General features: G+C 40.8%; 1 protein-coding gene across 1 annotated transcript in view; it reads left to right on the top strand.

Moving 5' to 3' along the window:
* Nucleotides 1-24,937, top strand: part of Fmn1 (formin 1) — a 363,061-nt gene that overhangs the window by 74,858 nt on the left and 263,266 nt on the right. Inside the window, exon 4 of the mRNA XM_032903890.1 lies at nucleotides 23,941-24,116. Within this exon, the coding sequence (XP_032759781.1) occupies nucleotides 23,941-24,116 (176 nt within the window). The remainder of the gene's footprint in view (nucleotides 1-23,940; nucleotides 24,117-24,937) is intronic.

Raw genomic sequence — 24,937 nt, forward strand, 5'->3', positions numbered from 1 at the left:
AATGTGAAGCAATTTCTTAATGTCTTCTTTTCTACAAGAACTTTTTCATAGCTTTTACTGTATTTCTAGCCAAAAAAATTAATTTTATATTCAAACTAGAGAAATTGCCTAGGAGAAATGAATTGTGTACAATACATTAAGTTCAGCCCTAAGGGAAAAACTAACATTTTCTTTTACCTCCCTCTTTCCACTTGCTGGTGCTTATTCAACATTATAGTCTTGATTTTCTCTTCTTTTTATGGACTTGTTGGTAAGCCCTGGAGAATCTCTATGCTTGGAGGATCAATCCACTCCAATAGTTCCAAATGAAGTGGGTAAACCATGAGGAAGCTTATTAATAAAACAAATGAGAAACGTCTTTAAGATAAATTGCTAAGGGAACTAGTAATTAAAGCAGAAAATGCTAAAGTTTCCTTTGGAGAATATTAGGCAACAAATCAAATAATTTTAAGTGTGCAAACTACATTCTGTGATCTTTTAGCATTTCTTAGAGGGTATACATGTATGCTTGCATTAGCTTGGAATTCATAGTATTTCATCTTATGAGAAGATCAGAATGAGTTTTGGAAAACGTTTGTGCAAATTAACAATTCTGTATCATTATTTTGATTGGGAAAACAAAGATTTTTGTTTCTAGGGTCATGAGGGAAATTAATTTTCCTTTCTCTGCTACCAGCTCATTACAAAGACCCAGACTGCACGAGGAACAGGCATAGAAATGAAGGGTACACCTGACTTTTGTTCTTGGTTCAAACCATTTCTTCCATAGCTCTGAGCATGTTATGCAAGTGTTGTTTGCTTTAGAGGTTCCTCCTTCAAGAGATGCTAATCTCTGTGTGCGTTCTGTCTTGTGGAGATATTATAAACCTGCTGTTTGCTGAGGTGACTCCATTCCTTGGTAGATGTGGGCATATCAGAAATTCATACCTTGCATTGGAATTACTGAAAAATCTTCATGGTTTTTAATTTGATATGTAACTCTCAACTCTTCCCTAAGCTTAATGCAATGCAAGGAGCAAACATAGATTTCATTCTAGTTGTGATGGTCAAATGGCAGGCGTGTTGGGTTCCACTCATTCCTTTGGGGAGATGTTAAATAGGACATCATTGTTAGCACCAGCATATACCTTCCAGTAGTGGCACCCGGCTTTGTTTGTTTGTTTTTCTTTTTTAATGTAGGTGCTAGGGGCTCGTGAGACCTGCTGGGAGATACAATTTTTGGCAACACTCAGCAGCTAAAGAAAGCATTTTCTGTTTATATTCATCATGCAGAATCTCTACTGGCAAAGCCCTGTCCCTGTCTATCCTACTAAAGCCAGGTTATGTGGGTTCTCCACCATTCTTAAGCGATATTTCTGGTTCTGAGAGTAGCACTGATTTCAAATAGGATGCTCCTAGTTCCTGTAGGACCATCTATTCCTCTTACTTAATTAGTCATTGACTTTATTGCCGGACTTTATTGGTTGTAGTAGTGAATTGTGTAGGTGGCAGTGATAAACAGCCATTTATTCGGTGCCGTATAAAGCATTTTAAGTATTTTACCTTTTTTAATCCACACAAAACTTTTGCAGGATAGATATCTTCATAGATGTCTACCTCCCTCCGTTATATAAAGAACCCACCCAAAGTTGGGAGGACTCTAATCTTTCTGAATGCAAGGCTCACACTTTTCATTCTATTACTATTCTATATTTTCAGGATAAGCGTATATATAAATATTGCATTACTTGCCATTTGTATCTTATAATAACACCTTGGCTTCAGTATGATTTCCCCCACCCATGTGCCTACTTTGTGTCAGGCACGCCTGCTGGCAGAGGTTTGAATGGAGTACCTGAGAGTGGGCAGCAATGCTTTAAATCTTCAATGTTAACTGTATACAGAGATTTTCCACATTTCTGTCTTAGCATAAAGCATTCATATAAAGAAAGTAGTTAGATTTTCCAACCAGATAGAAAAGGCAGTAGAAAATTAAGTTTCTCGGCCAAAAAAACAGTTTTAATAATTTCCTCCATAAAATGGGAGTCACAGAGCTGCTCTTGAGGCACAGGAGAACATTAGCACTTACCAGACCTCAGGGGCTGGGCTGAAATTAGAGACCCTTCTTTTTATGGTAGGATAGCTAATCTTCTTGTGTCAGTGCCTTTTAAGATGAGAGACTTTAGTCCCTATCCACCCCAAGAAAATGCTTAACGTAGTCCAGAGCTACCAGATAATTAATAATAATGAGTTATTATCATTATCATAAGCGATCTGTGTGAGAACCCAGTTAAATAAATAGCTATGCAGATGGGTCTGCTGATAGTAGTTAAAGTAATGAGGAATGCAGTCACCTGAAACTGCTACAGTCAATAAACTCACCTGACCACAGACAGGTAGGACCCACAGTAACTGGAAGGAGAACTGTAAGCAGTAACAGAGCCAGGCCATGCCTGCAGCCTGAGCGGTAGGGATAGGCCAGGGAATGGGAAAGGCAGGGAGGAAGAAGAAGGGCAGGCAGGCTCGGGGTGCAGACTAGATGGTGCAGGTGCTCTCCACAGCTGTGCTCTCAGAGCTGGGTGCACGGCTGTGGCCTGTGGGAGGCCCACCTGCATCTAAAAGGTGGAGACGAAAGAGGTGGGGGTGTTAGGTAGGCTGGCGAGGAACCAAGTTTCTCTCCAATCAGGATATTTTCATGACTTGAGCATGAAATGCTGCTTCCTTATCTGGAGTGTGCACCCGGGCCTTGGGGAGATGAGGCTTGCCTTCCTCTGCCATGAGCAACACAGATACTGTCTCCTGCACACATGTTTTACTATGGGTGATGGTTATCTCCCGGGAGGTTTATTTCTCTGGCCCTCGCCCTCTTGCCCTTCCCTTCCCTTGCTTTAGATGGCACTCAACTGTTTTCCCTTGGTGATTTCCTCTCACACTTAAATTGTGAGAGTTGTTGGCTTGGAGTTTGTTGTTTCTTTGTTTGTTTGTTTGGTTGGTTGGTTGGTTGGTTGGGTTGGGTTAGATATTTTGTTTATTTTGTTTTGTTGTTAGTTTTTTTGTTTTTGTTCTTGGGTTTTTTGTTTTGTTTTGTTTTTGTTTTTGTTTTGGTCATCACTTTGCCTGCAGAAAATGGACTTCTTAAAGGCCAGTGCTTAACTTGGTGCTTCATCAAAATTTTGACTCAATGGGGAGATCGCACGTGTCTGGATGCACACACACACACACACACAGAGAGGGAGAGACAGAGACAGAGACAGACAGAAAGACAGAGAAGGAAGTGGTGTGTGTGTGTGTGTGTGTGTGTGTGTGTGTGTGAGAGAGAGAGAGAGAGAGAGAGAGAGAGAGAGAGAGAGAGAGAGAATGAATGTGTTTGGGGTCAGAAGCAGAAGACAACCGTAGATATGATTCCTCAGGTTCTATACAGTCCTCTACCTTTTGGAGGGCAGGTCTTTCACTGGTCTGGAACTTGCTAGGTAGGCAAGGCTGGCTGCCAATAAGTCCAGGGAACTTCCTATCTCTTCCTTCCTAGTTGTGGAACTTGAAGCAACAAACACGATGCCTGGCTTTTCCTTCCTTTATTCATCTTTACATGAGTTCAGGGGGAAACTAAAGAAGGGAAACTAAAACCTTCCAGAAGTTAAAGATCTTGTCAGCCGAGGTGGGATCCTTCAGTCTTTTACTTGTGGTACTTTATGGCCATTTGAATTCTGTCCATAGTCAAGCGATGAGGAATTCAGACCTCAGTTCAGAAGGGTCATTGCAGCCACCATTATGCTGTGTTTACTTGCTGACTGATGGTCTCCTTTAAAGGTGCATTGTTGGTCAGCCAGCAACAGAAGGACATCCCAGGTGCTTTGTCATGAGACAAGGAAAGACTGATGCTTACTTGCGTGGTGTTCTAATACACACAAACAAGCAGCTGGATGAGTCAAATGATTAAGACAACAATGATTTGTCTAGACACAGAGCAGATATGGCAAGGACAGGCTTCTGAGAATCCAGGGTCCTCACACAGATTGAAAACCTCTGGGGAAACATTCCGATTTTCATGACTTCTGTACATCTATGTTTAAGTCTAACTATTGAGGAAGCACCCAGCCCATTTTTTGTTCATTTCTTGCGTCCAGTTCATGAAGTTAGTATGCTAGAGTGCTTCTCTTATAGTTGTGATCTACTTGAGTGTCTCTGCCGTGGGCCTGGACTATGTGGTTGTGAAGAGCCGCCCATCCATTTCTGAAGAATGCAGAGATGAAAGGCAATCCCAGGAGTAGCATCCTATAGAACTTCCAGGACAGCAGGAACTAGAAGAAGCCATCCTGGGAGACCATGGAGGGCTGCCAAGAGAGGAGTTTGACTTGGACCTAAGGGAGCCAGACCCAGGGGGATCCCTGAGCTAAGCAGTGGACTGATGGGTATTTATCCAGTTTCTCTCCTTGGTGAGATGAGTAGAAGCAGTTTTCAATGGCAATTTAATTGTTAAGGAGGGAAATGCTTTGAAGTATATAGAGTGGAAGCTCGGTGAACTGAACCAGGAGTTCAAGGACCGAAGTGCAGGGTCTGACAAGACTCACAAAGCTGAAAGCATAGTGCCCAGTGTCTAAGGCGACAGGACAAAGCTCTGCTTTACTGGGGCTGGTACTGATGCTCACGGGGCTCCTGCCCAGAAGGGAACAGTAAACACACAAAGCAGGTGCTGCTCAGTTTAATGTGAGCTGTAGTGGGCGCTTGAGGAGGGTTCATCAACACACAGATGACAGGTTTGTTTTTTCCGTTTGGGCAAGCCTTGCAATTGAAAAAGGGTGGAGGAGTAAGGTTATAGTTTATGGAAGAACAAACTGTCGCTATAAAAAGGGCAGTTTCATAATAGTGTATGCCATTCTGTGTGTCCATAGTGATGGGGCACAGAGAAAACAGCATGTCAACTGTTTATAAGAAGAAACACTGGGGAAAAAATCCAGTGAATCTCTGCAACAATTATCCCTGAACATTGGGGCCAGTTTTCCTTCTACCCATTTATATACTCAGTAAAAGCAAATTTGATCTCAATAATAATTAAGAAGGGGCCGGGGAGATGGCTCCATGGATAAGTGCACTGACGGCTCTTCCAGAGGACCCAGGTCCAATTCCCACAGCCCATATGGCAGCCGGCAATTGTCTGTAACTCCTGTTCCAGAGGATCTGATGCCTTCTTTTGGATTCTGAAACACACACACACACACACACACACACACACACACACACACACACACACACACACTCTACCATACCCCTAAAATCAAATAAGTAAAAATTATGAATAAAGGGCAGATTGAAATGATTTTCAAACTTCACAGTCATGCACCATCAACTGAAGGACTAGGAGGCTTAGATAACACAAAACAACAAATAAATGTGTCTTAGACACTTGCTTGGTTCAGTTCCTGCATTGAAGCTGATTGAGCTCATGCAAAGGAGCGCAAGTCAGAAAGCAAATACTCTCATAACAGATGCTCACACAGTACACAGGTCAAGCTTTGGGCCAGGGCATCCAAATCAAGCCAACCAGTGCAGCCATTTGATACCTAACATATTTAGAGGCAGACGAGCCTTGGGCTGGTTAATGTTTCGATTGAACTTTGTAAGTATCCAGGTCCCTGTTTCCCTCCATGTGAGACACTGAAGAAAACAGAGTAGGCCCACTAGCAAAGGTTCTCTCTTCTCTCCCTGGCCTTTCCTCCTCTCTGTGCATGGCACCAAAGAGGGCAGTTGGAAGCTGGTGGCTCCAATTTTCAGACAGTATCAGCACAGTGGCTATTAGACTCAGGAGTCGATGCCCTGCCATGAGTGCCTCCATCTCCTCAGATCTGTACCCTACTTCCTAACAACATTCCCCATGTCTCTATCTCCCCTGGCATTCACATGAGCTCTCAGGGGAACATGGTAGTATCTTAAGCTCCCATTGATTGGGCATCAATTCCTGGTACTTGTGTTTGGTGAAAAACAAAAAACAAACAAATAAAAAAACAAAACAAAACAAAACAAAACCAGAACAAAACAAAACAAACTGCTTGCATGTCCAAGGAGGATGTGTTCCTGTCACTGGAGGAGCTGAGTTGTTGTGGATCCGGGTATCTCTAATGCCCCTGCTACCTGTCATTTGTCCATATGTGCCCAGTAATCCTTTATTAGATATCTCCAGGGAACCTTTTAAATTCACTGGACTGCTGTGCTCACTTCTGGTTTGGTGAAATGATAACAATACCAATATCATTCTTGAGAGGATTGCAAAAGGAAAGTGCTATACAAAGAAAGAAAAAGGCAAACAAAATCTTCTGTAATCCAACTACTTCAGTTCATCCCAGAGAGACAGGTTTTTAAAGTGACTTAGGTGTGTCCGTTTTATATTTTAAATACTACTTCCTGACATGATTTTTAAACTTTTAATGTTTCCATATGATTTTATAAATTATAGCTTTTAGTTATGATGGTTGATGATATTTTACCATGTAGATAAACCACAGTAATTGAGAGTCCATTATTATATTATTATACATGAGCCCATAAAGTTGTTGCAGCTTGAAACTAATAGAAATGACTATGGATAACATTATTATGCACATAGCATTGCCTACAGTAAATTATATAAATATATAAAAACAGATCATAAAAGTACAAACACTTTGCCACTGCTAGTTTTTTTTTTTTCAGGGAAACTGTCGTAATGTGTAATAGCAACTGATGTAAGACGGTAACCGACAGAATTTTAGACAGCTTTATGGAGATGCACATCTCATAAATTATCCCAGTTAACACGCAATTCAGTTGGTCTAGTGTATTCCAATAATGTAACCATTGTCCCAATTAATTTTAGAATATTTTACTATCTCCTCCAAACTATATTTATTTTCAATTATTTACTATGTCACACAATCCCCTCCAGTCCTAGGTAAACATTAATCTACTTTTTGGACATTTCAATTAAATGTAATACGTATGTATTATATTTGTGGTCTTTCATGATAGGTATCTTTTATTCAGAATAATATCTTCAAATGCATTGTCTCTATAGAGAAATGATATTCTGTTTTATGAATGTCAGGTTTTGCTCATCCATTCATAAGAAGGTAGGCACTTGTTTTTTTCCCCCTTTAGCTGTTAGGAATAATGCTTCTGTGAGCTTTTGCATACAAGGTCTCTGTATGGACACATCCTTCCTTTTCCCTCGATGTAGTTGTAGAATTAATTCCTAGGCCATACTGTAATTCTGTACTTTTCCCTTTGAGGAAATGTTGTGTTGCTTTCCAGAGATTCTGTTTGTCTCTATATTCCACTGACGGTGTATAAGTGTTTGGGTTTCTTCACATACATGCTAACACTTGTGACTCTCTCACTTTGATGCTAGCCATTCCAGTGAATACATACTAGTATATCTCTACCGAGGTTTTTTATGAATTATGTTACCTATATGTTGAAAGCATTTTGTATCATACATTTTTAAAGTGAATATAATTAATAGGGGGTACATAGAAAGCAAGTAGAAAAGAACCATTATTAGTCATCTCATGTACTGTGGGCTAAATGTGCTGCTAGAAATAAATACAGGGTCAGAAATTCTATAGAAAAAAATCAAAACCAACATTTGAGCTATAGTTTATAATTATACAACACCTAGATATATTTACTCTACCAATCTGAAGAGAAATTTACTCTGAATTATCTTAGGCTCCATCCAAAGACAATTTCCAAAAATATAAAGGACTTACACATGTTCACTAAAGTTAATGAAATTATCCTGCATGTCGCACCATTAATGTTTTTTAATCTTGGAGTGTTTGTTTGTTTGTTTGTTTGTTTGTTTTAAAACAGGGTCTCCCTCTTTTTCTATAATCCTGGATGTCCTGGAACTCTCTGTGTAGACCAGGCTGGCCTCAAATTTACAGAGATTCCTCCACGTCTCCCTTTTGAGTGCTGGGTCAAAGGTCGTGCCAGCATGCCTGACTAATTTTAGAAATTTTTAATGGATTCAAATACTAATGAGTTGAGTGAATCTTCATTGTAGCAGAAAGAACTGAGGATAACGGAGTAGAAGCATTTTAATATTGATTTAACAAGTTTCAAACAAAACAGCTGTCAGTGTGTAATCTTGATGCCTTACTGACTTGGGCATGAAGAAATCCATCTTGAACATAGGGAGAGAAAATTCTCCAGAGTGATATGTGTTCTCATGAAGCTATTTGGAGTAAGTTCCTCCAAAAGTGCACCTCCTATGGTTTTGTTATAAAAGTATTATATGGCCATCATTAAATAACCATAGAAATCATAAGGATAAAAAAATCTTTCCATCATTACCACCTTTAGAATTATTACTCTTGAAATTTAGATTTCAGTTGAATGTTTTCACGATACTTTAAAAAAGACTCTGTACTTGTTGTATGACTTTAAAGTTCAACATGTTTCTTGAAAATCTCATATTTTCAAATCTTTTATAAGCACTGTTTTAATGTTCTAAACTGTAAAGAAAACTAAACATATTTATTTACCAATCTTGAACATTTGTTTTATTTAAAGTTGTCAGAGGTTTGTTTGTTTGTTTCACATATATTTTTTAGTGTGATGGATATTGAAATATCACAGAATGCATGTGGCCATCAGTGACAGCTTTATGGAGCTGGTTCTCTTTCGGCTTTTGGATAGGTCATGGGAATCAAACTTGGGTCCACTGGCTTACCATGTAAATGTCTTCATTTGCAGAGGTTTGATGATTGGATATATATATATATATATACACACATGTGTGTGTGTGTGTGTGTGTGTGTGTGTGTGTGTGTGTATGGGGGATCTTTATCTCTTAGAAATTCTTTTCTAGTGAAATACTGCAGGCATAAGTATGGCATTGGTCTGTCTCCCAGTATTTCTCTTCAGATTGCTTCCTTCCCTCCCTTCTTCCCTCCCCCTCTTCTCTTCTCTTCTCTTCTCTCTCCCTCTCTCCCTCTCTCTCAATCTCTCAATCTCTCAGTCTCTTTCTGACATGGTCCCACTATATAGACTAGGCTGGCCTCAATCTCTCAGAGACCCACCTGCCTCTGCCTCCAGAGCACTGGGATTAAAGGCATAGGCCACCACACCTAGATGTTCCGTCCTGTTTCTATTCAATATACTCCCAGAAAGTAATTATATATGTGTTAGTTTATTTTTAAACAAAAACAATGGGAACTTTTTGTGTCCAGTGCCATAAGTGTCTGGGGCTAGCTTAGACATGATGGAATCCTTCCTGCTTAGAACAGAGTACCTACATGGCTACTGTGTTACCAGCTTTGTATGCTGTATTTTAGCGTTTCCAAATTAGTTCCATATTTTTTCCTTCTATTATCTTGTGTGTCTTTCATTACTAGTGTCTTGAACAGTCTCTACATTTACTGATGAGGCTAACTTTCCTTATTAGTCTTCTGTGTTGAAAACAATAGACAACACAGACGGCTGTGCTCTCCTCCCACACTAGTACCACAGATCTTATATGCATTTTAGGACAAAGACGTTTTTTAATTTCATAGATTATTTTGAGTTAACTTGTTACTAAATAGTACATCTGTGTTCATTTCAGAATCCTGAGTCATAGATCGAGTGTGAGCCGTTCCTGTGTTACTTGGAAATGGTCTATAAATAGAAAAGTCGTAGCACGTCTTTTAAATTGTGAGGTTTCTTCTTGGGCTTTGACCCATCTTTAATATCAGATTGGATGACTGTCTGTCCATCCTGCCAACTGATTGATCATCAGAGGGATTCATATTGGGAGGCAAGCAGCAATCAATACTGAAGGCTGAGGTCACTGACAGGGCCAAAGGCAATAATACTGTGTGAAATTTAGGATGAATTGCCTTGGGGGTTTTGTCTAGATTTACTTAGACAAGGGAGTTGTTTAGACAAATATTGTGCTTTTAGGGGCTCTTTGAAGTGAGCATCTAATGAATCAAGGGAGGGCAGTTAGACCCCTCTTGGTGAGAACATCAGAAGAGGAAGAGGATTCGGTTACAGGCCTTTAGAGCTATCAGTTGACCTTTCCTGAGGGGGAGAGGAACATGGACAACTGGGAAGTTCTTAGTTTCTACTGACTTTTATAATCCTTTCACTTTCCCCTACATTTTTATCCCCATCTTTATTATCTCTAGCCCTAGCCTTGCTTCATTACTCAATAACACAGAACATTATATTATAGGGGAAATAACTTTTAATGGTAGAGACTCTTCCATCATTCTCCATATTACATTCCTACAATCTCAGAATTAATCTTCTTATCTTAATTGTAAGGAAAGCAAGGTCATTAATCCTATTTGGGTTCATTTCACATTTCTATATTGCCTTTCTCCACTAATAGGAGTGAGAGATGAGTAAAAGATTCCCACCTACTAATTCACTGTGGCTTTTAGTTTTACATGTTTTTTTTTCTCCTCTTGCAAACATTTGCTGCAGTAATGAGTTGAGCATTTATTTTCTGATTTTTTGTTAAGCTGACAGGATACCTTTGATAAAGATTGGCCAATAAGTTAGCAGGCATAAGCTAGAGACATAGACACCAGTCAAAGAATGCCCAAAATAGGGTACACATTCTGTTACACTTTCTCCCTGGGCCAAGAAAGGTGTTACTAATAAACCGAAAAGCCCTTCCATGAAAGTAGTCTGAGTTCTTGACAATATTGTAATCTAACCATTCTTTCTCAACAGCATGGCACCCAACCTGAACCCTGTCTTCTCTTCTTACTACATCTATAACACAATTCTGGGCATCAAGAACTGACTGGAAAAAAATCATGAACTATCTGGCTCTCTGGACTATATGGGCATCTTTTTTTTTTTTTGGTCTTGAAAATGGGACCACACAATGCCATCTCCACAGAAGAAATAGATCTGATGTCCTGCATTATTATAGCTGTATCTTCAAAGGTACAGGAAATAAGTGCTCTGGATAAAATAGAAAATGTATAGGGAAGGCATCAGTAAGAGAGACATTCTTCTGGAAAGACCTTAAGACAGTTACCTGAATGGTCCAAAGAAATATGTCAAATGGCAAAGTCAACAATATACTTTTTGGTTTTTCTTTTATACTCTCCTGTAGATATTAAAGATTTTTTAAGCCATAGAAGTAATGGCTAACCTGAAATCTCGTATAGTGTTTAGAGTTCAGTACTGTCTGTTGCAGCTATGCACAGGGTCTTGAATCAGTGTGTGGATAATCGAGACTACCACATCCCATTGTGCAGCTTTTTTAGGTCTGTGAGTCACTGACTAGTTGTCTTAATTAAAACAGGAATTTATTTATAGACTACGGTAGCTGTGAAGCAAGGAAGAATTGAACAGCTGAGACCTGAGCCAGGAATCTTCTGGACATGACTAGAAAAGAACTGTGGGCATTTTCTCTCTTTACAACACCCAGACCAGGGGTTGTTTCTTTCAGTTTCATGGATTCAATTTGATGAAGAGAAAAGTCTGTTAGCATTAGTGGGGGTGGGGGATGGGGGTCCTCTGGCCTGTGCTCTAGCCGTTGGTGGCCACTAGAGTTTGCCTTTATATGCCATGAGCAGCTGACTCCAGTCTTTTGAATGGCACTCAGACTTTTTTCTCATTTCATGAAGATCCATCATCTTACTTTGCAACTTATGAATAAAGTCCCTAATTTTAGCCAGGCCCTTACCTTAGAGTGAAAGGGGAAAAGAAAGAGAAAAAGAAACTAGTATTCATGAAACAGAAAACAAAAATTAAGATTTATTTGTAGCTCTAGCAATAATATGTGAGCATATATATATATATATATATATATATATATATATATATATAGTCATGACTCCTAGGAATTACAAGGTTCTTTTTGGTATGCTGGACCTTTCCTCAGTCCTTGCTCTTGCGTTTATCAAGAGCATTTAGGTTGATCTGGATTTCTTTGGGTGGCAACCACCATTTAGTACTGAAGTCTGGACGGTTGACAGGCTAGCCCAGAAAACACAGTCATTTGCTGCTAACTTCTCCAGATTCCATTCATGTCCCACCAAATCCCCATCTGTCCCCTGGCAGCTGACCGATCATTACAACCTACTTGATCTGCATGTTCTTTTTCTGTCAGGGATACTAATGACCCTCAGAAAATCTGAGGGTGACTCCTGCTCTCCTGATCAGCCTGAATATATTACTAAACAGAGATCTGCCCAGGGCCATCAGAACTTAGGGCCTAGAATCATAGAGGACAGTTGGACTTGCTCATGGTGAGTGGAGGAAACCGTGTGTGTGCAGGCTTGGGTGGATGTGCATTGTAGGTGTGGACATGACCATGCCAGGATCAAAGATCTCAGACTCATGGGAAAAGGCCAAAGCCTTCTCTGGGCCAGGCCCAGGCAAATGACAAAGCTTCCTCTATAGAGACTGCTCCTACAGAGATTAGCTAAACCTGCCTACCGAGCCAACTGATACCGTAAACCCTGCCTTCATGTTTATCTGTAATAATCCCACCTCCCTATCCTACTGTATGCAGTAAGCCTGCCTCACCGTTCAAAAGTAGATTAATAAGCTCACTGAGTTTCCAGGGTGTAGGGCAAGTTGAACTGTGTCACCAGACAGAAATTTCAACTGGTAAAGTCAAGCAGATTAAGGAATCCCGGCGATTCTCATAACTGAGAACAGTAGGCATTTAAATCTGCTCCCGACCAGATTCTTGTCCTGGAGCATGTGACCATGACACCTCACTAAGAGGACCATGACAACTGAGCACGTAGCATAGAGCCCAGAGTTCTCCATGCTAATGAAGTGTCTAGGTGTGCCACCCAGAGGGTTTAACCAGTAAGCTTCCCTTCTTAGACATTTCCCTCCTGCAAAAGGTATTTAATCTCTGGCGCACCCTGAGTAAATTTTATACACCCTTTTCACCATGAATAAACAGTTGGGACACACATGGACTGTTTCATCAAGAACCACTTTGGGGGAAGCCTTCGTTACAGAGTTGCACAGCCTAAGTCTCTTGCAGACCGCCCCTCTGCGCTCCTGACACTCACCCGGAGCTGAGCCAGATTCTCCCTTCCCAGAACTCATCTCAGGCCCAAGGGCCATGTTCTTAACTCTTCCCCATTCTCATTGGTGTCTGGGTACCCCGTGAGTTTGAGAACCACAGCCTCGATCCCAGCCTACGCTGTTTCTCACCCGAAGAGACACGTGTTGGGGCCGCCATCTTAGGCTTCATTCTACCTCCCCTGAGCGGCGTGTCCCACCAGCCAGACGCCCTGAAGGCGGTGAGGAACTAACAGTCTAGAGCCCCTGAGTTTGTTTTGTCTCCCTGAGTGGCGTCCACACATACCAACGACAAGGCGAAATGTAGAACCACACTAGGTGCTGTGGTTTCTCCATCAGAGACCTCAGTCCACCTGAGCCCAGTGTTTATATAAGCGTGTCCATTTGTCTGTTCTTTATTCCCTTAATGGCCCTCTTATCAGATCAAGTTCCAAGGGCCATACAAGGATGCGGCAATTGTTGCTAACCTTTCATTTATTACCTGTATCCATGCAGAAAGAGAGATATCAATGTGCATGGGCCCTGTCAGCATGAGCTCTGTGTCAGAAGCCTACACCCTACCTCACAGAATGCTGCTCCTACCCCCTCTGGAAACCCTTGGAAACAGTCATTCTGTTTTCATTTTGTTTACCACAGCAATAATAGAAGTGATTTCAAATTTTCCATTGTGAATGTAATATATATATATATGATATATATGTATATTACATATATATGCACTCATGTGTGTAAGCTCTCTTCTCTCACCTTCTACCTTATTATTTGAGACAGAATCTCTTACTGGACATGGAGTTAATCCATTTAGCCAAGCTAGCTATCCAGTGAGCTACAGCTTTTTATGAGGGCACTGGGGTTGTAACTTAGGTCCTCATACTTATAGAGCAGGCGTTTTACACACTGAGCTATCTCCCCAAATTCTTCATTGCTTTTTCTTTGAAGGGTACAAATATTAAGTCTCAAATTTGCACTGTTTTAAAAATAGACATGATTTAACAATTTTTTTTGCAAAGAAAATAGTGTCAAGTCTCTTCAGCAAAGTAACACCTTTAGTAATTTACATCAAATTATCCAATCTTTCCCATACTGTTTTATCCTTTTCAGTAATTCATGCTGTTCTGGATTCTGTGGCAAATTACAGAACTATTTTAGGATTAAGTTAGCTGGAAGACATTGCTGCAGGGAGAGATTTTTGTTGCCCGTTGCCCTAGCAATGTGTTCTTGTTTCCTTTGCCAGTTGGTTCTCAGTGACTGGAGCAATGCTGAGTCCTCTGAAAACTCACCTCACCCGATCCCCACCCCAGACCTGGGTGTGAGCAAGCCTGGGGCTTTTCCCAGGAATTGGGTACACTCCTGCCCTTCATGTGTACATTTTCATTTCAAATAAGGGCTGAGAACATTATTTGGAACTTGTGTTTATTAGCAGACTCACCACTGTGCTGTACAATCCTCCTTCGGTTGTATAACATGTGAGTCCAAAACCCTGGCTCCTGATACATTTGTCTCTACAGCACACATCAGCCTAGTCCTTTCCCATATACTGAAGCACTGCTGACCGTCTTGTACTGATTTATGATTTCTCAACAACCCTAGGCTGTAAGATCCCTATTTCACTATTTACCGTAATTTTCCCAGTGGATGTTTATCATGAATTTGAATGCATTGATAGGTCCCTTTTGGCTGAGGAAGATAATTCAGTTCTGTTCTTGGTTTTAACTCACTTTGTGGATCAGTTGCTTTCATAAAAATTTTGGCTTGTGGAATCAGTTTTCCCTCAGAACATTGATTTTCCTTCTGACATGCAATTTAAATTGGAGCCGTGTTTTCTGGTGCAATAATAGCCCTAAGACAGAGCAAAGTCACACTGATGATTGCAACGGTCCCCTTGAGGGGGGTCAAATATTGGTGTGACGCTAAAAGCAAGCTAATTAATTAAACATGATTAGGACTGATTTCATGTTTGAGCAAATGGATCCAAGGTGTAATGAAAGGAACTGTGGTGCGTTAGCTGAACAGAACATGCTGACAGGACTCTTAAGTCCTCAATATTCTCCCACACAGAACGCCTCCTGTTGCTTCAGCGGTTTGTTGTCGTCATCGTCGTCATTGTCGTTGTCGTCGTCGTTTGGTTGGTTTGGTTTGGTTTTCTGGATCACATTATACATTGAAGAGAGGATCTGAAACAACAAAAATACTTAAAAGCAAGTAAAATGAATTTGAGAATATGTCTGCTGAATCATTCATTGGAACTTGAATGTGAACACCGTATACCTGAGTGTTCTGGGAGGAAAATCATCGTAGTATTTCCCCTGTTTCCAGAAGACATATGCTAAGCCATAAAGGGACTGAAGAGGTTTGTGCCACCATCAAAGATTGGAACGGTACAGAGACGGTGATTCATTCTTAGCGCTTTGCCACAGAAATTCCTCTAGGGTTAGTCAGGACTCTAGGTGACTTTTGGAGAACAACTAGCCTTTTGTAAGCACAGTTACACAAGCATGCCAACTGCAGCCGTTACTCAGATGTGGCATTGCTGCCAAATATGTCTGAGGAGTTCTATGGACCTGTGCCTTTATTGATCTTTAAAATGATTCTCCTTTCTACCAGCGGAATCTCCTTCATCTGGGAAAGGCAGTAGCATACTTATCTATACCACTATGGCAACTTCCCTGTTCTCTGTCAGAATAAAGATGAGAAGGGTTTGATCGTTTTGATAGCTCACTGGAGAATGGATGGGCCAATCACACTATTGCTGTTATTCTAAATAAGTATGGTGGGTAGCAGATAGCAAGGGTCTATGTGCATTAGTAAATTTGAGCTGGTTAGAAAGCAGGAAATAGATACCACTGCCAACACCAATATTTATCAGAGTTCCTGATGGAAAGTTGGAGAGCAAAGTTAGTGAGTCTAAACTTGAAGGTAATTTTTAGAGGTTGTGTATGAACTGAATGGCCTAGTTAAGAAAACAAGCACTGGTTTATAGGTTTCCAGGAACTAACATGAGTGGGCGGCCCATACCAAGACTCCTAGGCTTGAAGGAGAAACAAATTTCCAGTGTTAGGAAGCTGACAAGAACTGAAGAAGAGAAAAGCAGCAGTCAGTAAGAGCTGTGACTGTGGAAGAAAGAACAGCTTCCAAGATCTTGGTGCAGTAGACGTGGAATTACGCAGGCTATTTCTTCTTTTATTCTCTAAACTTCTTGCTTGTGGTGTTAGATGTTCTCAGCTATCTGGCAGCCATTGGAACTGAGAAGCAAACTGGACCAATCAGACCAATCATAATGTATGTAAAGATTCCGGCCTGGGACTTGATTGTAGAGCGAGCTGGAAGGACTGTGTTCCAGGACCTTAATGCATTCAGAGTTCTTTCTCTTGAGCTGGTCTTGTTTCTTCAAGATCAGTGTCGAATACATGCCTAACCCTAGAGTAAAAGACTCCTGGGAGCATAGCAGGGGAAAAAAGCCAAGGTTTTGATGTCAGTGGTCAGGAAGCATATGACCTTTTCTAGGTTAATGATGTGTCCACTGTGCGCAGCATTCCCCTAGCCTAAAGAACATTTAGCAGCATCAGGGAAGGCCGTTCAGTATTGGGCAGATCTATACATTTCCCATGAATCCCACTTTAATTGTGACCTCCATATCCTCTACTTTTTCTTGTGATTTTAACACTTGAGTTTAAATATGTTGTCTAATTTTCAAATATTTGGGAATACATTCTACATATGTCTGAAAAGAGTATGTATTTTTCAATTATTGGGTGGGATATTTTATAAATACTAGGTAAAATCTGGTAACTCTTTAAATCTGATAAATCTTTTGGTTTTACAGTCTTATTTTTGAGAGAAGGTCTCACTATGTAGCCCAGGCTATCCTGAACTTGGTTGACCTTGAACTCATGGTAATCGTCCTGCTTCAGCTTCCTGAGTGACGGAGTAACAGGCTTAAGCCACTATTCCTGACTTCTCCACTGATTTCTGTCAATCTTTTATGGTGATTAATAAGAGAGTAATACTGAAGTCTCTCGGCATAATTTTGAGTTTTTATATTTCACCATCCATTTCTGGTAGTCTTGTTCCACATACTGTCAAGGTCTTTCATTAGGAATCAGTAGTGCAAATCTAGGATTGTTATAACTTGCTAATAAAGTGAGTCAGTCTCCTTATGCCATGCTGGCCCATTCCTGCTAACCGCCCCGAAGTGCTGCCAGTACTCCCTCCTCTACCTTTTTCCTTTGCATTGGAAGCTTGTACAAGTGTAGAGCTTCCCCTACCTGCTCCAATAGTAGTCCTTTCATCAGTGCTTTCCAGCAAGTTTGCTTATTGCTGGTTTGTTGTGTTTGTCTTGCTTGTGGTTAGTTGAGCCGTTTTAATCCATGGGTTTATAACTTTGTTCAAACTTGAAAAATTAAAGATACTATCTCTTTGAATATTTTCTGCCCAGTCCTACATTCCCCATTCTATTCGTGCCAGAATGCTTAACGTGTCAGATACGTTGCCAGGGCTCATTTTACTCTTCCTTGCAATCCAGAAATCGGTGTTTGGCAGAAATCATGGACAGTTGAGTGGCTCACCTCACACATTTCTGCTGTCCCAGGGATTAGACTGCTGCGTGACAGTGAACACCTAAAACTGATGGTTGCCTGAAGTCGGTTTGTTGTGTATGGTGGGAGGTTAACGATGGGCAGTGGGCCCTGAATTCACTTCTGTTTACTTCTTCTTTCACCTTGAGCAAGGCTAACTTCCCCCATCACCACTTTTCCATCTTTAAAATCGGGAGACTTTATGCCTACCTTCCAGGGTCCTTGAGATCCCTAGTCATGTGTATTGTACATAAAGTGTATGATGCAGAATGAATTCCTCATATCAGACATTACTCATCCTTAGAACAATCAGTTTGTTGGCAGGCTTAGAGAAGATGGCTGGCACAAGGCGAAGGGATGTTGAAAAGTCTGAGACACTTGAGCAAAGGCAGTGATTTGAGAATCTGGCCATTTCACAGAGACTTCTGACAGGCAGCTCTCCTGAGGAATTTGGAACATAGGGTACTTAAGGTCACTTAAGGCGATAGGCCAGGCTTCTCTGGCTAGAAGAGCAAAGATTATTAGCAGGCAGGGTGACATGCCTTATAACCTCAATGCTGCCAGTAAAACCCAGTGCAGGTAACTGGAGAATACTTGGCCTGCAATTAAGGTTAATGGTAGCCTACTTCTATAGCGATTGCTATCAGAATTGTGTGTTAGAAAAAAAATCTGTATTAGGACCAAAGGACCGGTCTTTCTCATTCTTTTGGTTACAGAAATGAAATAATGGAACATACTTTCATACTTTTTTTAATATCATGCCTAGAGCCTTATTTTATTATCATCCCTTAGATGTTTATATTAACATTAATAAAAAGGGCCTTATCCCTCAGCCCCCCGTTTATGTTGCTTTTTATGTCCTCAGTTGTGTGAATCTCAAAAATCATTTCCGAAGAAGTTCTACAAATTTCATTCGTGGGAGCTGGAGAGGTGGTTCAGTGGTTTAGAGCACTGACTGCTCTTCCAGAGGTCATGAGTTCAATCCCCAGCAACCACATGGTGGCTCACAACCATCTGTAATGGGACCCCAATACTCTTCCCTAGCTACAGTGCAATCACATACATAAAAAAATAAATCTTTTAAAAAATCATTCATATGTATGCTTTATAAACCAATGCTTATCAGTTTACAGTTTTTCCTTAATCATCTCTCTTTAGATCATTACATATCTTTTTAACCCAGCCTTCCTACTGTGGAGCTCTCCACAGAATAATTGGAATAAAATTACAAGAAAAGAAAATATGCTATCAGTTTTTTGTTACTGGTTTTACCTTTAGTGATTAAAATTGTGTGCTTTCTGTATTCTTGACTTTGCTTCAAACTGTTTAGTAAATATATTCCTTGTTAACCAACATACCTAGTTTTTTGATAACTTAGACAATTAGAAGTACTAACACCTATTTTCTTAAGCATTTACTCTCTGAGACTATGCAGAGGCTTTTAATGTCTCAGGACTCCTACAACTTCCTAAACATTTTTCAGTCAGTTTACACCAGATCTTACCTAGATGTACCTTCCCTTAGTCTTTACCCATTCTCAGCATAATTTGTACTACTTTAAATATATGACTCTTGTTAAAACGTTCAGCATAACTATATTCACAAATGGGTTTCTTTATTTGCAAGTCCTTATCTCTCCGAGGAAAAGGCCATATGAGACAGTTAATTGTAATTATCATTAGTGTATATTGATGTAACTCTTTAAAATACTATGTCTTTGGAAGCTATGCCTATAATAGACTTACTGGGCTCTATGATCATGAATTGGACCTTCAGTGAAGCAATGTTTTAGTGTCTCCATGCAGACCCCTGAGGGCCTATTGATTTCAGAGCTGATCAGCCACTTAGCTGAAGCTATTACATCAGATGATGTGATTTCTATTTTGGGTGCTTGAAGGACTTGGGATCTGCTTTACTGGAGTGCTTTCATAAATTCTTATGAGCTCAATTATTCTCCTTAACTTCTTTGATGAAAAGTTGCTGTGCCCTTCATTCACAGAAGTGATATTTAATTTATCTCCATTGTGTGTATTAATTTTTTAAGCCAGGATTTACTTGCACCCTTGATGCAGTTCATTTACCCACAGCCTTGGAAGCTTCCTTGGAGAAATAATTTGGATCCCCATTCATTACCAGGCTTATCCTTATTATTGGACTTATTGGTGAGGCAATGATGACGTGAGGATGTTTGATACTTCAAGGTTAAGCAGTTAGTATTAGAGGCAGCCAGGAATCAAGCTGAGTGGTCAAAAGCACATGGTCTTAGTCACTCCCACCTTCTTCTTCTGTCTTTTACCTCAACATCCCCATCTGTTGTTGGACAATAAATGATGTCCTTCTGTAAGTATCACAGGAGGTGTTCTCTCTAGAAACTGGACCTTCATCCAAAGTTTGCCACTAAGTGTGATGGAAATACTGAAATCCCACTGGGGTTTATTTCCTTCTGCTGTAGAATGGATGGGTAGATGGGAAGACATATAAGAACGCTTTCTGCTTCAAATAGTGTTTCATTTAGTTTGAAGTTAAAAATAATTTTAGAAATCCAAACATTTCATTCCTTTATATTTGGTAGCTATCATCCTTCCCTGTAGATTCTCAAACTACTGTAGCCTGCTTCTCACTCCATCCTGCTTTCTGGTCTACCAACAACCTTCTTCTGCTCGGACACATCTTCCTTCTGACAGAATCCCATCCCGTAGTGGTGAGGACCTGGTGGTGCTTGCTCATGTTTCTCCTGGGACGGAACAACACAATTTTTTTTTTCACAGAATTTATCCACATTGCTAATTCTGTTACATGCTATCATTTACCGCTGTGATAGTGGTGGTATTGGGAGGTGAGGTGTGGTACTGTAGAGCGTTGAATCTGACTGAAGCTAGCCATGAGCCTACTTTCCAGCATTGTAGGTATGGATGTGTATAATTACGCACAGAGCTGTGTACTGTCACATTTCCCACACTCATTCAGCCAGAGCAGGTTTCGTAGCCAGATCCAATATGTGTGTGGTTATGAAACACTGGCTCTCATAGCAGTCACAGAGACGGGAGGACGATTCTGAACTCACACTGCCATACAAGGAGGGCAGCCAAGAAGTCAAACAGCAATCCTTGTGCCACGGGTAGAGAGACTGATTGCATCTGGGGAAGGTGGACTTTTGAATGCTGCCTCCATTGTAAATGGCATATTACCTTTTCTTTCTGTCTGTTCCCACTGTTTTGATTACTGACAGCAGCCCCCAGGCTGATGTCGTAGGTTAGCCTCAGCCAAGTGCAGCTCATCATTTGAATGTTTGGGGAAAGCACAGACTTTCAAAGGTAAGCCACCTGACCCTTTGTGTATCTGTGCTGTATGTCCTATTAACCACGATCACCTGTCCAATTAACCTTTGTGTGTGTATGTGATCAATCGAGGGGCTGATGTGCCTCTGAGAAACAAAACAATAAATACCTGATAAAATTAGACTCATAATGTGCACTAAAGAAAAAAAGACATTTGATTAAGTTGATGATTTTTGGTGTTTTAGAAATATAAATCTAACACCCTGAAAACCTCTGTGTATTAGAAACTGAGTGACAGTTGACTGTGCTGACAGATTTACTTGCTTTAAGTTCATTTTTTGCTGAAAAGAATAATATGGAGATGCTCTATTTTAATAAATATAGTCATGTATGTTATCTTATAAGTCATTTGTATTTATATTATTAAAACTACTTATTCAAAAATTACTTTATAAATTTATTTATTCATTTTTCTTGGAAAGTTGGCTTTGTCCTCTGTTCTTAGTTTGTCAGACTTCTGAGAAAACAGTCTCACGTTACCCGTATTTGCCCGTGGTCCTTTCATGTCCTAATGATCCTTGTCAAAGTTACCAGGCGTCATGGTTTCTCTTTTGTGTTTTCTTCTTAGGCTATTGTCTGGTTAGATACTAGGCATCAATAATTGACTCTTAAAAATGAAAATTAACTCCAGAATTAAATTAACCTTTATTGTTTCTGCTTAAGCTTTCTATTGTTTTCCTTCTTATAAAAAATGACTTGGATTGTATGCCTTACCTCATTAATGTGGTGTTGGCTAGACACCGAAGGTATGAGTGTGTGTTTGCACGTGTATGCACATGTACATATGTATGTGTGTGCCTTGTTTAGCACACCAAGCCTTTGCTATTTTGTGAATTCACCACTCTTTCAGTGTACTCTTCATACTATAATAACATATTTATTCTCACCAGACAATATGCCTCTATGAAAATGAATGTCTTACCTGGGGTGCTGTACAATGTATTTTGTGATATATAGTGTGTGTTATATAGTTACCTTAATCCATGTAACCTTCATCCGAAGCCAGCATTTACTCCATAGCCAAAAGGAAAAGTGTAGGGATCTAAGTGAGGTGTCTGGTTAGTAATTATCTACTTAGGAAGTGAGATGGTGTGAAGTGAGCACTCCATAGGTTTACAAGGGCGTGTCTCCTCCTTTCTTAATAACAGGGAAAGACATGTTCTAGGGGAGGGATGAGCCATCCCACCACCACCAGAGCTTTCCGGTCTTCACAGTGATGATTTCCTTTCAGGATTTTCTGTGGAGGTCCTTTGAGGTTCTTTTAGGCATTAGCTTCCTGCCCCATCCCTGGCACCCTGGTCCTTGAGGATAGGAGTTAGGGACACTCCACAGTACATGACTCCCTAAGTCAAAGCTCAGGTGAACAGCTGGCTGCGTGTTCTGCCGACAGGAGGTATGGTGGGCCTCAAGCAATAAGAGACTCATCTTAAGGCACTATGTGCTTATGAGGAAAGTACCCGAGTTCTCTTTCCAGACACCCTACATTTGCAGAGATGACAGTGGACTCCTGAGGTCCTGGGCTCTCATTTTTCTCAGTGGCTGAAAGTGTTTTTTGAACAGCCTTTGAATCGTTACAGTTGCAGCATTAGAAGCGTTGCGACCTCTGTCACCTCTACTTGGAGTGTGATTAACACTCAATGATCTGAACTGAACAAGCAAACAGAAATCCACACCGTACATGTCCTCAACTTCCCTGGCTCTTCAGATGCTACCCCTATAAGAGGCTGCCTCACAGCTCTTTGTGTGCTGAGTTAGTGTCAGCTCAGGTTACTAATGAGTCGGGTTTTCAGCATGGCAAGGCCATCAGCTGGCTTTGGATCACAGCCCGAGCGCCTCTCTTACAGGGATTATGTAGAATAAACACCCTATCGCATATCCAGCAATCCCTCTTGCAAGACACCGAGCCTAAGTCTTGAATGTCTACCTGGTTGCTTCAGGTTTTGCTGAGGTTGCTTACCAGGAATTCAAAGAGGACCAGGAATGTGAGTGCCTCGAGACACTCGTCTGTCATTGATCTAATCTAGTGTTTTCCAAACTGCATTCCAGTGCAGCGCTAATAGTTTACAACACGTTTGGCTCAGCAGATGTCTTTTTAAATGGATACCATGACGAAATAAGTTTGGGGAAATCCCATTTGATTTTTTTTTCACCAAGGGGCATTTCAAGTTCTTTAGTAACCTGACATTAACTGAGAAGCACCAAAGGATAGCCTTTCTGACCACGACAGCATTTTATCACAGAACATGTGTTGCCACCTCAAGAATGTCAGGCCGAGGCTATATACATAGATTCTAAGAACATAGCCTCTAGCGTTCAGTTTCCTGGCTTCCAACCATTGCTTTCTCCTTTATAGATCTTGTGATCTTCTGAACTTAACATTGTTGCTTAGAAACTCCGTGCCCCAGTCCCCCCCCCCCAATGGGAGCATCAGTGTTTCCCAACTCTAGGTTATGTTAAATTTTGCAGATAGCCCTATTGTCACCCTTACACAGTTTAGGTAAGAGTAGGTTAACTGATGATTCTAGAAATGACAAAAGTAATTCCCAATATGGGTTACACATGCATCACTCCCTCATCATCAAATGGATATGTACCTGTATGCACAGTGCATGACAAGTCTGTCCCTAGAAATAAGGCACAGTTTCAGTTCCAGAAGAGCAAATCCATTCATGCCTTGACTCGAGTGACACCATGGAGAGGTAGAACTAAAAATCTAGAGCCCTATTCCCCCGGACCTCCTCTGACTCTGTACTGAGAGAGCAGAACCCGCCCAGCCTGGACTGGCATGCGGGTCTTCGGAGAATAGGAGAGAGCCAGGATTCCAACTTTTTGGTGATGAAGTAATATGCTTGAAGACCCTAAAAGAGTACTTGGGCAAAGCCCTTTCAAGAACAGCAAACTCTAAAAGTAGACACTAGAGAGTGAAGCCAGAACATGGAGAGGGCCTCATAGAATCCCTAAACTCGCTGACAACATTGTATTTCATCTTTCTGCTGGCATTGACACTCTTCCCTGTGTTCACTTAGGTGTCGCCTCTGAAGGCTTTCCCTGTGACAACTTCAATGAGCAGACAGCAAAAGACCTTCCCAATAAGGATGGAGGGACTTGGGTCCTGGGTTACAGAGCCGGCCCACCCTGTCCATTTCTGCTCCATGAAGACAAGGAAAAGACAAGTAGAAGTGAATTGTACTTGGATCTCAACGTAAGTGGAAATCTTTGTGCTTATCCTGTAGCTCTTCGTGGTCTGCAGAGGCTCATATAACATGGACTTAATGTAAATTGTATATGTAAAGTTGCAGAGGCTGTATTCAGTAACAGTGGATCACTGTTTGGAAAAAATAACCAATGGACTGCAGCAAACCAAGGCAAAATCTGTGCTAGAAGGTGACTGTGTCTATAGTTTCTTTCCAGGGTACTCTGTCTCATTGGCTGTGATGCCTAAACGTCCCTGTGGGAAGAAAGCCATTTGCTGCTAGTCACTTAATATCATTGTACTAAAAGTTTATGAATAACATATGCTAGCTGACAGACATGCCCTGCGCTTTCCAGTGAAACCCAAGTCACCTGTCTTCATTGCACATCTATAAATGTTTCTTTCTCTCCAGCTGCTCAAATAACAGTCCAACAAGTTGGTGGGAAATCTGCCAAATACAGAATGACCCATTTGAAAACATAGGCTTCTCCTTTCTCATTCATTCACACATCCACTGACACAGAAGCATTGACTCTCCAGGACAAAGCATTGGGCACTGCTAGCCACTTCCAGTTTTAGATGGTCTGATAAAGTTGACCAAACCATGTCATTTGTCACTGTCCTCTTTTCCCCACAGCTCCCTATGGCCTTTTCTGTTTTGCTTTAATTTTGATGCCCATCCACAGTCTCTCGTTCTCTGCTTTTTTATATTCTGATCTGAAACTACATATGCAGCGAGCATGAGTTAGGCCTGCAGTCATCTAGATAACATTGTGGCTTTCCATAGATGTGTTAGATCTGCCAGTTTTAGGTGGGTAGTGACCATTCAA

Source organism: Rattus rattus, chromosome 5 (genome assembly GCF_011064425.1).
Source record: "Rattus rattus isolate New Zealand chromosome 5, Rrattus_CSIRO_v1, whole genome shotgun sequence".
Classification (NCBI taxonomy): Eukaryota; Metazoa; Chordata; class Mammalia; order Rodentia; family Muridae; genus Rattus; species Rattus rattus.